The sequence below is a fragment of the Mesoplodon mirus genome (assembly GCF_964341445.2).
Source record: "Mesoplodon mirus genome assembly, chromosome: 9".
In the NCBI taxonomy this organism is placed as follows: domain Eukaryota; kingdom Metazoa; phylum Chordata; class Mammalia; order Artiodactyla; family Ziphiidae; genus Mesoplodon; species Mesoplodon mirus.
Window position 1 is genome coordinate 91,163,356 of NC_138985.1, and position 14,177 is coordinate 91,177,532.

The 14,177-nt window shown below is 41.6% G+C and overlaps 1 protein-coding gene across 2 annotated transcripts in view; it reads left to right on the forward strand.

Annotated features, from left to right (window-relative positions):
- SND1 (staphylococcal nuclease and tudor domain containing 1) overlaps nt 1–14,177 on the forward strand; it is a 424,510-nt gene that overhangs the window by 19,202 nt on the left and 391,131 nt on the right. For both annotated transcript variants that reach the window (XM_082632934.1, XM_082632935.1), the window contains exon 2: nt 10,434–10,583. In XM_082632934.1, the coding sequence (XP_082489060.1) occupies nt 10,434–10,583 (150 nt within the window). The remainder of the gene's footprint in view (nt 1–10,433; nt 10,584–14,177) is intronic.

Here is a 14,177-nt window from a genome sequence, read left to right on the forward strand (position 1 = left end):
GAAGATCCCACATGCCACGGAGCAACTAAGCCCATGCGCCACAACTACTGAGCCTGCACTCTAGAGCCCACAAGCCACAACTACTGAAGCCCGCACGCCTAGAGCCCGTGCTTTGCAACAAGAGAAGCCACCTCAATGAGAAGGCCGCGCACCGCACCGAAGAGTTGCCCCCACTTGCCGCAACTAGAGAAAGCCCGCGCGCAGCAATGAAGACCCAACACAGCCAAAAAAAAAAAAAAAGACCTCTTACTTGATATGTAATCTTGATTCATTAACATTGAACATATGAGCAACAGCACTATAACTTGTGCCTAAATGAAAATTATCTAATATTTTCTCTGTAGGGCACGTCACAACAGCTTTCTTTGTGCTTAAGAAAACTTCATGACTACGCCTGTGGGCCATTTTAAACAACAAAATCACCACCCAGAAGCCCTGATCACTGCAGTAATTTTCCTTCAGCTTTAATAGTCTGAGTACTTGACCCTAAATGTTTGGTCGAGGGGTCAAGTCCTGGAGTGATCAGATGATCACTCTTATGTTCCAGAGTCAGTTTTTGGTTCTTCTCCCTTTGGTAATTTTCACACGTGACGTTTACTTTGATAAACTCTTTTGACAACTGGAATGGAGTTTTCTGGAATGACACTTTGTGTTTGCCTGCCATGTAGTTCCTGCTGAGTTCTTATTTCTGAGTAACTCTGGTTCCTTGACCACAGTGGAGCTGAGTCTTGGGATGGGGAGGACTTGGCTCTGCAGAGGATCATCACCGGGGTTCTGGCTTCATGGAGACTGAGCTAGTTCCTTTCTGGTTAGGCTTTATTTGTGCAAGTTACAGCCTTATGTTCTTTATGTTAAGTCACGACTGTTTTGATTCATAGTTCTCATATCAGATGTTTAATATTTGGGGTTGATTAGAAAGTGCACGGGGAAAACCTGTGTCCTAGTCCTGGTGGCCATCATCTAACTGTGCCACAGTTTGTTGTGAGGATGGAGAGGAGTGGACAGTAGGGAGGGAAGAGAAGAGAGACCAGCGTGCCCTTAACGTTTCTTGAGTACCTACTAGGTGTCAGGTACTGTGAGGCATCTCGCTTAATAGTCACAACGTCCAGAGAAGATGGCAGTAGTGTTGTCCTCACTTATAGATAAGGGAATGTCATCACAGTGTCCAGAATGCTTGTCACTTGAGTTTGTGTTCAAACTTAAGACTGTCTGATTTCAGATTCATGGTCATCTGAGGCTGTGATTGTCAAGACACTTTGTCAAGTTTGAAGTTAAGAATAAACTTAAGATACGATACTTATTTACCGTGATCTCTGAGGACAGAGGTTCGGAAATCACTTAAGTCCACTCCCCTAGAGAGTGGGTATCTTAGGTGATAAAGCAGGGAAACGAGATCATGGATTATTTCTCTAATTCTTTCTGGTTGAATTCAGTGGTGGGAGAATTTCCATGAATTTGATATTTACTTGTAAACCTCCGGAGGAAATGGTTCTTTTTCTGTGATACATCGTCTTTACTTCAGACCACACTTTGAGCCTTTTTTTTTTTTTTTTTTAATTTTGGCCAAACCAAGCAGCTTGTGGGATCTCAGTTTCCCGACCAGGGATTTCACTGCCGTTCATTCCCCTCGTCGGGATTGAAAGGCAGTGAAAGAGCCGAATTCTAACCACTAGACCACCAGGGGACTCCCAAGCCTTTTCTTATAAAAACAATATTGACTATTATTTATTGGGTCTTTTGGCCACCCTCTGTGCCAAGGGCCTTATTCCCTTGTTTAGGTTTCATCACACCTCTCATGGATATTCTGATATACTTATTTTATAAATGAGGAAATTGAGGCTAATAGAGCCAATGAACTTTCAAAAATCACCACTGACATAGATTTGATTCTGAAACTAAATTCTTTTTTTAAAAAATTAATTAATTAATTTTTGGGGGCTGTGTTGGGTCTTCGTTTCTGTGCGAGGGCTTCCTCTAGTTGTGGTAAGCGGGGGCCACTCTTCATCGCAGTGCGCGGCCCTCTCACTGTCGCGGCCTCTCTTGTTGAGGAGCACAGGCTCCAGACGCGCAGGCTCAGTAGTTGTGGCTCACGGGCCTAGTCGCTCCGCGGCATGTGGGATCTTCCCAGACCAGGGCTCGAACCCGTGTCCCCTGCACCAGCAGGCAGATTCTCAACCACTGCGCCACCAGGGAAGCCCCTGAAACTAAATTCTTATTGCCACTTACCACTGCCCCTTCCCTGATTATAAAGATGAGCAGCCTGTGTAACTTGAAGTGGTCGTCCAGAATTTATTTTTTGCTGTGCACGTACCGTTTAACCTGCCATAAAACTAGTTTTCACCTCATTCCCTGTCACAATGTTTTATATCAGAGGCTGGCAAACTGACTCTTTGAAGGGCCAGGTAGTAAATACTTTAGCCTTTGAGAGCCATGTGGGCTCTGTAGCAACTACTCAACTCTGCTGTTTCAGTGTGAAAGCAGCCATATAGACTATTACATAAGTGAATGAGCTTGGCCATGTTCCGATAAAACTTTATTTATGGAAGCTGAAACTTGAATTTCATACTCTTTCCATGTGTTACATAATATCCTTTTTTTTTTTAACCACTTAAAAATGTAAAAACCATTTTTAGCTCATGGGTTGTACAGAAACAGGTGGTAGGGCGGGTTTGGCCACTGGGCTGTAGTTTGCCAATCCTGCTTTTTATCATTCTGAAGTTTTCTTCCTTTGTGTCTCCTTTTTGGGTATTCTTTGGTAAGACTGCAAGTCTGCTTTCCCTGCATATGGTAGTGTTTAATAAGTGTTGATTTGGTTTGGGGAGCCAGCTCATGGAAGCTTTGCTGGCTTAGTGATTTAGTCTCTGACACCTGCTCTGCTGGCACACGGAAATGGAGATTTTTAACTGAGGAAAAGATTTAATCAGTAGGTAACCTCACCTACCGTTTTAACAGATAGCAGCTCCCCAAATGCTTGTTTCTTCCTGTGGCATAGTAGAACATCAGGTCTGGGGACTTCAGGTCTAGTACTTGCTCTGCCGTCAATTTTATTTTAAGCAAAAGTCACTTTAGCCTGTCTCATTTGCAGATTCTTCATCTGTAAAATAAAAGGGGCTTGATTAGATGCTCTAGGTTAGCTGCCCTCTCTCTGCAGGTGATCGTTAGAGTCCCCTTGAGATTTGAACTTGCTTCTTTCCAAACTGAGGCCCAATTCTTGGTACAGCTGGCCCTGGATTGTCTCTCCTGAAAGAGCTGGTGCGCCCGGCACGAGTGAAATGGCCTGCCACGAGGCCATGGGCTTCCAGGTCATTGTGCTTGAATGCTGGGCCCTTTCATTTAGGTTTGCCTCTTGCTCTCGCCAGAAAAAGAAAGAAAAAGCCGGTCATGTTGGCGCATACGCTGGGAAAGACCTCCCAGACCACACAGCTTAGGCTCTTCTGGGATTGCTTGCTCTTTGTCTAAATGATGTTTTAATTTTCTGGAGATGATTCTTCCTGTGGAGGCAACAGCTCTGGCTGCCAGGAAGCTTTTTTTCTGATATACTAAGATTTTCTCCAATCTCAGTTTTTGTTTTGTTTTGTTTTTTAAGTTCTACTTGTGCTTTAATTCCATTTCTTTAGAGTTTTTTGCTTCATTAAAGTGCACAACAGTTCTTCCCAGTCCCCTGATGGTATTTTTAGGTGGAGAAAACACCTTGTCCAGAGAAGAGTCGCTGGCCTGCTTCTTTGTCCTCTAAACATGCAGCCTTTGGGTTGTGGCCTTTGCAGACTTCTGGATGGCATTATGGACTGTTCTTGGTTCTTGGACTGTTAATGATTTTCTTGGTTCTTCTTTCTGTGCCACAGAGGGAAAGGAGTTCATTCTACTTGCTGTGCTGTTTCTCAGAAAAAGCTTGTATTGTTTTTGGCCATCTTTCTCCTTTTTAGGGCTTTGTAGATTTCACTGAAGTTCTGCTTCTTTCCCGTGACTTCTATCTTTTTATTTCTCAAGGACTTGAAAGTTTACAGTAGCCCTTCATTCTGTTGTGAATCCCCATGCCTGACTTTTGGGTCTGAGTCAGCTGCCTTTTAAAAAACTTTTGTTAGTCTTGTTCAGCTAAGGGTCTAATCTTCCTACAAGATATGGAAACACCCCTGTGGAAATAGACATTTTATGTCATATTTTTGTACTTCCATATTGGATCTTAATTTTTTAAATTTAAATAAATTCACATACCATAAAATTACTCACACAAATGTTACCACTGTCTAATTCTAGAACAGTTTTCATTGGCACTTAAAAGAAAAAGAAACCCTGGACTTACTAGCAGTCACTCCCTGTTCTCTCCCTCCAGCCCTTGAGAACCACAGATCTACTTTCTGTCTCTATGGATTTGCCTGTTCTGGACACTTCATATAAAAGGAATCATTTCAATATGTGGCTTTTTGTCTGGCTTCTTTCACTTAGCATAATGTTTTCAAGATTCATCCATGTTGTAGCATCAATCAGTACTTCATTTCTTTTTATTTCTGAATAATGTTCCATTTTATGGTTATACTACATTTTGCTTATCTGTTTGTCGCTTGATGGACATTTGGATTGTTTTTACTCTTTTTGGCTCTTATGAGTAATGTTACCATGAACATTTGTGTACAAAATTTATGTGGACATGTATTTAATTTTTCTTGGCTTTGCACCTAGGAGTGAAATTGCTGGGTCATATGATAATTCTATGTTTAACTTTTGAGGGACTGCCAGACTGTTTTCCAAAGTGATTGCATCACCAACAATGTATTAAGGTTCTAATTTCTCCACATTCTTGTCAACACTTGTTATTGTCTGTCTTATTGATTATAGCCACCCTCGTGGCTATGAAGTGATATGTCATTGTGGTTTTGATTTGCATTTCCCTTATGACTAATAATAAATGTGCTTACTGGCCATTTATATATCTTCTTTGGATAGATATCTGTGCAAATCCTTGCCCATTTTTAATTGTTGAGTTACAGTATTTCCTTATTCCAGGTACTAGACCCTTATCACATATGTTTTGTAAATACTGTCTTTTCACTTTCTTGATATCGTCCATTGAAGCACAATGTTTTTGGTTGCTTGTGCTTTCTAAGATGGTGTCATATCTAAGAAACCATTGCCTAATCCATGGTCACCATGTTTTCTTCTAAGAGTTTTATAGTTTAACTCTTATATTTAGGTCTCTGATCCTTTGAGTTAACTTTTGTATATGGTGTGAGATAGAGATCCAGCTTCATTCTTTTGCACGTGGATATCCAGTTTTCCCAGCATATTTTTGTTGAAAGGTTCTTTCCCAATTATCTTGGCACCCTTTTTGAAAATCAGTTGACCATAAATTTATGAGTTTATTTTGGGCTTCGTTTCATAACATTTTGGTGTTCATCAGGTGACTGTCCTTATTCTTTATATTGGATCTTCATATTGACAGATAATGGCTAAGATATTCTTGTCATAGCTTATCAGGCAGGTATACCTGTTAAGCTAGTCCTCCTTGTAGAGCTACCAAGATGCTCTCAGCTAAGAAGATACGACTTTTAAGCCAAGATGATTTTTGCTCTTGGTGCCATGAAAAAGAATGCTGATTTTATTGACACGGATTTCTATACCATCACTTTTTTTGCCCTAAGTATAGTGTGGGTAGGTTTTTAAAAAATTAATTAATTTAATTTATTTATTTTTGGCTGTGTTGGGTCTTTGTTGCTGCGCGTGGGCTTTCTCTAGTTGCAGCGAGCGGGGGCTACTCTTCGTTGCGGTGCATGGGGCTTCTCATTGCGGTGGCTTCTCTTGTTGCAGAGCACGGACTCTACGCATGCGGGCTTCAGTAGCTGTGGCTCGCGGGCTCTAGAGCGCAGGCTCAGTAGTTGTGGTACACGAGCATAGTTGCTCCGCGGCATGTGGGATCTTCCTGGACCAGGTCTCGAACCCGTGGCCCCTGCATTGGCAGGCGGATTCTTAACCACTGTGCCACCAGTGAAGCCCTGGGTAGGTTTTTGTATAAGAAGTTTTCTATCTTTTGGTGTTCGTGGTCTGGGGGTTTAAGAGTTAAACCAAGTCATTTATCAGTATCTAGTGAAGATTTAAGGTGGTGTTCCTGTTGCTGTGCAGTATTTTAATAGCTGCCCATAAAGTGTTTCACTGTAGGTAAATCTCCCAGGAAACCTGTTAGTGGGTTTGAGCAGTTTGAGTCCCCATTTTCCTTCTCAGCTGGCTTGTTTCAGCCTTTGTTACCATCCAACTTGTGCCCTGAAGCCAGGTCCTCTGAATCACACCACGTCTCTCTGCAGCCTTTATTGTCAGAGATGAAAACTGTCTAATTCATAACCTCAATCAAACTGACTCGTTTTGACAGCTGTTTTCACAAGCCTCTTGCTGTATCAGGTAGGGCTAAGATCATTTTTCTAGAATATGTCATTTTATTAATATAATTGGATAAAGCAGTTACCATATGACTTACTTTCTATGCCCTATAAATTAGCAATTAAGGATAATTACCGCATCCATGAAAGTTTGCAACATGAATCAGTACAGCTTTGGCAGAACAATTACCCCTGACAGTTGCCTCTCAATCTTAAAATTATTTTTCTGAAATTAAAATTCTGGATAACAAATAATATTTTACTTGTTTATTGTTTGTCTGGCTCCCCACACTAGAATGTCAGCTCTCCAGGAGCAGACATTTTTGTCTGTTTTATTTCACTGAAGTATGTTAACTTGCCTGGAACAATGCCTGGCATATAGAAGGCACTCAATAAATTTGTGTTGAATTAATAAATGAATGAATAAATAAATGGCTCAACCAATAGATAAAATTATAAGTAATCAACTTAGATGTCAGGTCTTGTGATTTACAGAGGAAAAGTGACTTGTTTTCGTGCCATATGAGATACAAGTTAAGTTTGATATATAGACCCTTGGTCTTTTTCATATTTTACTTAAAGACATTTTAAAGGACTTCCCTGGTAGCACAGTGGTTAAGAATCCGCCTGCCAATGCAGGGGACATGGGTTCGATCTCTGGTCCCAGAAGATCCCACATGTCGCGGAGCAACTAAGCCCGCGCGCCACAACTACTGAGCCTGTGCGCTGCAACTACTGAAGCCTGTGCACTCTAGGGGCCCGTGTGCTGCAACTACTGAGCCCACGTGCCACAACTACTGAAGCCCGCGCACCTGGAGCCTGTGCTCCGCAACAAGAGAAGCCACCGCAATGAGAAGCCCGCACACCACAAAGAAGAGTAGCCCCACTCACTGCAACTAGAGAAAGCCTGTGCGCAGCAATGAAGACCCAACACAGCCCCCCAAAATAAAGACATTTTAAGTATTTTTCCCCCAGAAGGTCTTTCCCTTGGCTTTATTTGGTGGGGAACATTAGACAAGAGAAGCCCATTAAACATTTTTATTGAGGAAGAACTTGAATAAAGACTTTTGACAAGTGAGGCAGGTGGAGGGAGTTGAACAGTACTTGGAAGATGAAATGGAGAGAGCAAAAAAGGAGGTGGAGTGTGTTTTGAACTATTTCAGTTCCTATAAATAATAGGAAGGAAACAAATTCTTCCCATATAGACAGGTCTCTTCCTTCCATAATGGTCTGCAGACAGTCTTTTCCTATCTCATCGCCAAGGCTGTGGCCAAATGAATGACGGGGGAGAGAGTTTCAGAGGAAAGATGTAGCCATGCCAGACCTCTCCTCCTGGGGGAACAGGAACAGCAGTACCTGCCACAGTGAATATCTGTCCTTGTTGCTTGGGAGGTTGACTTGGTGGCTGCTGTTTGCATTTGTATCCTCAATAGTATAAAAGGTGTTGTGCAGCCTATAAAATCACCTCTCTCTCATATTAATTCAAGTACTGACTGTTGTCTGAATGGCATATTTGGTGCAGTAATGCAAAGAAGCTCTGACAGCAGTCTTCAGAATAGCTTTCAGGGCAAGGAGAGAGTGTACAAATGAGGTTTTTCAAAATTCCTGTGTACAAGTTGTTTACTAAAGCCCTTAATGGGGCCGGAATAGTAGTTATAGACCCACTGTCCCCCAGGGATCTACTTTACTAGGTCAAGGCATTAGAGGTAACACCTTGCTGATATTTAGGGGGAATAAGAGGGTGCTCATCAGTCATTCTATTCTTGAGCTTTTCAGCGGGTTTCGTCAGACTTGAGAAATAAGGATTGTTTCCTAGCCTGGGTCAGTGCTCACTGGTTAGCCAAGGTGAATTTCCAGCTGGGCTTCCCAAGAGGTACTGGGCCTCCTGGGAGTGCTTTATTACTTTTTGTGAAAACTTGACAAAAATCAAGGAATAGGCCTTTGAGACAGGTGCTCTGCTTTGTATGCTCTATGCTCCTCAGTCCCCTTGCAGTCTGTACATGAATGATTTCAAGGCAGGTATTCAAAAATGTGCTATTCCGCCACTTGTGAAGAATTGACTGTAAATGAATCATTTCCAGGTTCTTTTCCTGTTCTTCCTTTGGCCCTTCTCATTTCAGGGACATCAACCATCCTGTGCCCTAGTATATCTCTTCTTTGGCTTTGCTTTGTTTGAGGGCTTGTCTTTTTAGAATGTCAGATCCCTGGGATGATGTCCAGGACATGGGTTCTCAAGAAAGGCTGTTAGCAAGACTGCTTGGTTGGAAGCTGTAGGGTTTAATTGCTGGTAACACTCGATCACAAAGGATAAAAATGAAAAGCATGACTTGTAACTAGGTAAGGAAGACAGTCTTTTGTTATGTGTGTCATGGTGTAGCCAGGGAGGAACCATTTAGACCAAGGTCTATGTGCTTGAGGTATTGGGGATAATGAGATGTTAATCTTAGCACTAATTTAAAAAAAATTGGATTATGTATATTTGTTGGGCTATGTAGATTCATACAGTGGAATACTATACAGCCACAAAAATGAATAAACTAGTGTTCTGGCATGAATGAGTTTCACACAAAAAAAGGGCAAAAGAAGCAAGTCACTGTTGGGTACACACAGTAGACTCAGTTTACAGAGTTCAGAAATAGGAAAAACAAAACCACCATATTGCATAGAGACGTATACTTAAATGGTAACACCGTACCAAAAGCAAGGAAGGAGGGGTTATCACAATGATCAGGATAGTGGTGGAGGTCAGGAGAAGGGGCTGGGAGTAGAGAGGGGCACAGGGGATCCAAGGTTCTGCTAGTGTTCTGGTAATTAACTTGGGTGGTGGTTACATAGTTGTTTGCTTCTTATTCTTTAAGATGTACATATATGTTTAATGCACTTCTGTATTTATATTAATAATCCATGATTTAGAGCATGAGTTAAGGTGGAGAGGTGAGGGAGACAAGTCAGCTAAGCAAATGCATATCGAAGTGGCTTCCTTCATATTCCTTCCTTTCTTCCTCTGAGTCAGCTTCCTTTCCAAGGACTGTTCCCTTTACAGAAAACTCCGTGGTCTTGTCTGCCGCGGAGTTCTGCATTGGCAGGACTCTCCAACCTTCTATCTACTAACTTTTCATTCAGCAGCTTTTTCTTGTTTTGAAGGTGGGATTGAGCCTTTCAGCTCTAGTGAAGCCAGTGCTCAAGGCTCCCTGTTGATAAAATCGTGCCTCGCTGAGCAAAGAATTTGAATAGCTTGGGCGATGATTCTCATGTTTTTCTGTGTGCCGTTTCTTCTCTTCTCCCACGTGAAATCCTTTCTTCTTCCCCCCGCAAATATTTTAAGTGAGCTTTAGAGCTCATTCCATAGTTGCCAAGTGGGTTTTACGCGTGGCATCCTTCAGAGACAGAGGGAAGGAGCTGCTGGACTTGGGAGCTTTAAGGTGCTTCTTTGATGCCCCTGTTTTAATCACCGAGGGCGTGGGTTTTCTAGATTCTCTCTTCTGTATTTCCCTCTTAGCCTAGTGTCTGAGCACTGTCTACAGAGGAAGTGTGAGCACTGGGCTCTGGCTGCACTGCCTCCACGTTAGCCCTGGGCATCCTCGGCTCCTTCTGGCTGGTGTGGCTGGCGGGTCGGGGCTTCTTCCTTCAGCTTCCACTTTTCTCTGGCTTTCTTCCATTGCTTGCCTTTTCCACCATAGAACAGCACGTGTGGATGGAGACATTAACTTCTTAAATACTGAAAAGAACACAGGTGGTGGTCAGCTTGCTAGGATGAAATTACAAAGGTTATCTCCATGTCTTGCATGCCTCTTCACCCTACTCTATTTTATGAGTCTTCTATCATTTTGTGTAATTCTTATTTGTATTGCTGGGTCAGTCATTTCAGAATCTAGCCCAAGGTTTTATGTAGGTATTTCTCTTATAAACTTAAAAATAGTCTTGTTCATTCAGCCATTCAACAAATATTTGAGTGCCTTCAAGAGGCCGAGTAGTTTTCTAGATGTTGGGGATACAGGAGTGGACCATCTGTATTGTGGTGATGTTACCTTTAGACGGCTAATTTTCTCTGTTTTTCCCCTGACCTAGGTCCTCTCAGGGTGTGCCATCATTGTCCGCGGGCAGCCTCGTGGTGGGCCTCCTCCAGAGAGGCAGATCAACCTTAGCAACATTCGCGCTGGAAACCTTGCCCGCAGGGCAGCTGCCACACAACCTGATGCAAAAGACACCCCGGATGAGGTAGGTGCTTCCACTCCCAGATGCTGTGGACCCAGGTTATAGCCCAGTCTCCTCCTTGACTGCACATTTGATGTACTCTTTCTTTTCTGTATATTTCAAGTTTTTTTTTTTTAACATCTTTATTGGAGTATAATTGCTTTACAATGGTGTGTTAGTTTCTGCTGTATAACAAAGTGAATCAGCTATACATATACATATATCCCCATATCTCCTCCCTCTTGAGCCTCCCTCCCACACTCCCTATCCCACCCCGCTAGGTAGGTGGTCACAAAGCACTGAGCTGATCTCCCTGTGCTATGCGGCTGCTTCCCACTAGCTATCTATTTTACATCTGGTAGTATATATAAGTCCATGCCACTCTCTCACTTCGTCCCAGCTTACCCTTCCCCCTCCCCATGTCCTCAAGTCTGTTCTCCACATCTGCGTCTTTATTCCTGTCCTGCCCCTAGGTTCTTCAGAACCATTTTTTTTCCTCTTAGATTCCATATATACATGTTAGCATACGGTATTTGTTTTTCACTTTCTGACTTACTTGACTCTGTATGACAGACTCTAGGTCCATCCACCTTACTACAAATAACTCAATTTCATTTCTTTTTATGGCTGAGTAATATTCCATTGTATATGTGTGCCACATCTTCTTTATCCATTCATCTGTTGATGGACACTTAGGTTGATTCCGTGTCCTGGCTGTTATAAATAGAGCTGCAATGAACATTGTGATACATGACTCTTTTGGAATTATGGTTTTCTCAGGGTATATGCCCAGTAGTGGGATTGCTGGGTCGCATGGTAGTTCTATTTTTAGTTTTTTAAGGAACCTCCATACTGTTCTCCATAGTGGCTGTATCAGTTTACATTCCCACCAACAGTGCAAGAGGGTTCCCTTTTCTCCACACCCTCTCCAGCATTTATTGTTTGTAGATTTTTTGATGATAGCCATTCTTACTGGTGTGAGGTGATACCTCGTTGTAGTTTTGATTTGCATTTCTCTAATGATTAGTGATGTTGAGCATCCTTTCATGTGTTTGTTGGCAATCTGTATATCTTCTTTGGAGAAATGTCTGTTTAGATCTTCTGCCCATTTTTGGATTGGGTTGTTTGTTTTTTTGATATTGAGCTGCATGAGTTGCTTGTAAATTTTGGAGATTAATCCTTTGTCAGTTGCTTCATTTGCAAATATTTTCTCCCATTCTGAGGGTTGTCTTTTGGTCTTGTTTATGGTTTCCTTTGCTGTGCAAAAGCTTTGAAGTTTCATTAGGTTCCATTTGTTTATTTTTGTTTTTATTTCCATTTCTCTAGGAGATGGGTCAAAAAAGATCTTGCTGTGATTTATGTCATAGAGTGTTCTGCCTATGTTTTCCTCTAAGAGTTTTATAGTGTCTTGCCTTACATTTAGGTCTTTAATCCATTTTGAGTTTATGTTTGTGTAAGTTGTTAGGGAGTGTTCTATTTTTTTTTTTTTGTGGTACGCGGGCCTCTCACTGTTGTGGCCTCTCCCGTTGCGGAGCACAGGCTCCGGACGCGCAGGCTCAGCGGCCATGGCTCACGGGCCCAGCTGCTCCACGGCATGTGGGATCTTCCCGGACCGAGGCAAGAACCCGTGTCCCCTGCATCGGCAGGCGGACTCTCAGCCACTGCGCCACCAGGAAAGCCCAGGGAGTGTTCTAATTTCATTCTTTCACATGTAGCTGTTCAGTTTTCCCAGCACCACTTATTGAAGAGGCTGCCTTTTCTCCATTGTATATTCTTGCCTCCTTTATCAAAGGTAAGGTGACCATATGTGTGTGAGTTTATCTCTGGGCTTGCTATCCTGTCCCATTGATGTATATTTCTGTTTTTGTGCCAGTCCCATACTGTCTTGATTACTGTAGCTTTGTAGTATAATCTGATGTCTGGGAGCCTGATTCCTTCAGCTCCGTTTTTCTTTCTCAAGATTGCTTTGGCTATTCAGGGTCTTTTGTGTTTCCGTACAAATTGTGAAATTTTTTGTTCTAGTTCTGTGAAAGATGCCATTGGTAGTTTGATAGGGATTGCATTGAATCTGTAGATTGCTTTGGGTAGTAGCGTCATTTTCACAATGTTGCTTCTTCCAATCCAAGAACATGGTACATCTCTCCATCTGTGTCATCTTTAATTTCTTTCATCAGTCTCTTATAGTTTTCTGCATACAGGTCTTTTGTCTCCTTAGGTAGGTTTACTCCTAGGTATTTTATTCTTTTTGTTGCAGTGGTAAATGGGACTGTTTCCTTAACTTCTCTTTCAGATTTTTCATCATTAGTGTGTAGGAATGCAAGAGATTTCTGTGCATTAATTTTGTATCCTGCTGCTTTACCAAATTCATTGATTAGCTCTAGTAGTTTTCTGGTAGCATCTTTAGGATTCTCTGTGTATAGTATCATGTCATCTGCGGACAGTGACAGCTTTACTTCTTTCCTGATTTGTATTCCTTTTATTTCTTTTTCTTCTCTGATTGCTGTGGCTAAAACTTCCAAAACAATGTTGAATAATAGTGGTGAGAGAAGACAACCTTGTCTTGTTCCTGATCTTAGTGAAAATGTTTTCAGTTTTTCACCATTGAGGATGATGTTGGCTGTGGGTTTGTCATGTATGGCCTTTATTATGTTGAGATAAGTTCCATTTATGCCTACTTCCTGGAGGGTTTTTATCATAAATGGGTATTGTATTTTGTCACATCTATTATGTCACAACTTTCTGCATCTGTTGATATGATCATATGGTTTTTCTCCTTCAATTTGTTAATATGGTGTATCACATTGATTGATTTGTGTATATTGAAGAATCCTTGCATTCCTGGGATAAACCCCACTTGATCATGGTGTATGATCCTTTTAATGTGCTGTTGGTTTGTGTTTGCTAGTATTTTGTTGAGGATTTTTGCATCTGTGTTCATCAGTGGTACTCGCCTGTAGTTTTCTTTCTTTGTGACATCTTTGTTTGGTTTTGGTATCAGGGTGATGGTGGCCTCGTAGAATGAGTTAAGGAGTGTTCCTCCCTCTGCTACATTTTGGAAGAGTTTGAGAAAGATAGGTGTTAGCTCTTCTCTAAAAGTTTGACAGATTCCTCCTGTGTAGCCATCTGGTCCTGGACTTTTGTTTGTTGGAAGATTTTAAATCACAGTCTCAATTTCATTGCTTGTGATTGGTTTGTTTATATTTTTTGTTTCTTCCTGGTTCAGTCTTGGAAGGTTGTGCTTTTCTAAGAATGTGTCCATTTCTTCCAGGTTGTCCATTTTATTGGCATATAGTTGCTTGTAGTAATCTCTCATGATCCTTTGTATTTCTGCCATGTCCGTTGTTACTTCTCCTTTTTCACTTCTAATTCTATTGATTTGAGTCTTCTCCCTTTTTTTCTTGATGTCTGGCTAATGGTTTATCCATTTTGTTTATCTTCTTAAAGAACCATCTTTTAGTTTTATTGATCGTTGCTATTGTTTCCTTCATTTCTTTTTCATTTATTTCTGATCTGATCTTTATGATTTCTTTCCTTCTAACTTTGGGGTTTTTTGTTCTTCTTTCTCTGATTGCTTTAGGTGTAAGGTTAGGTTGTTTATTTGAGATGTTTCTTATTTCT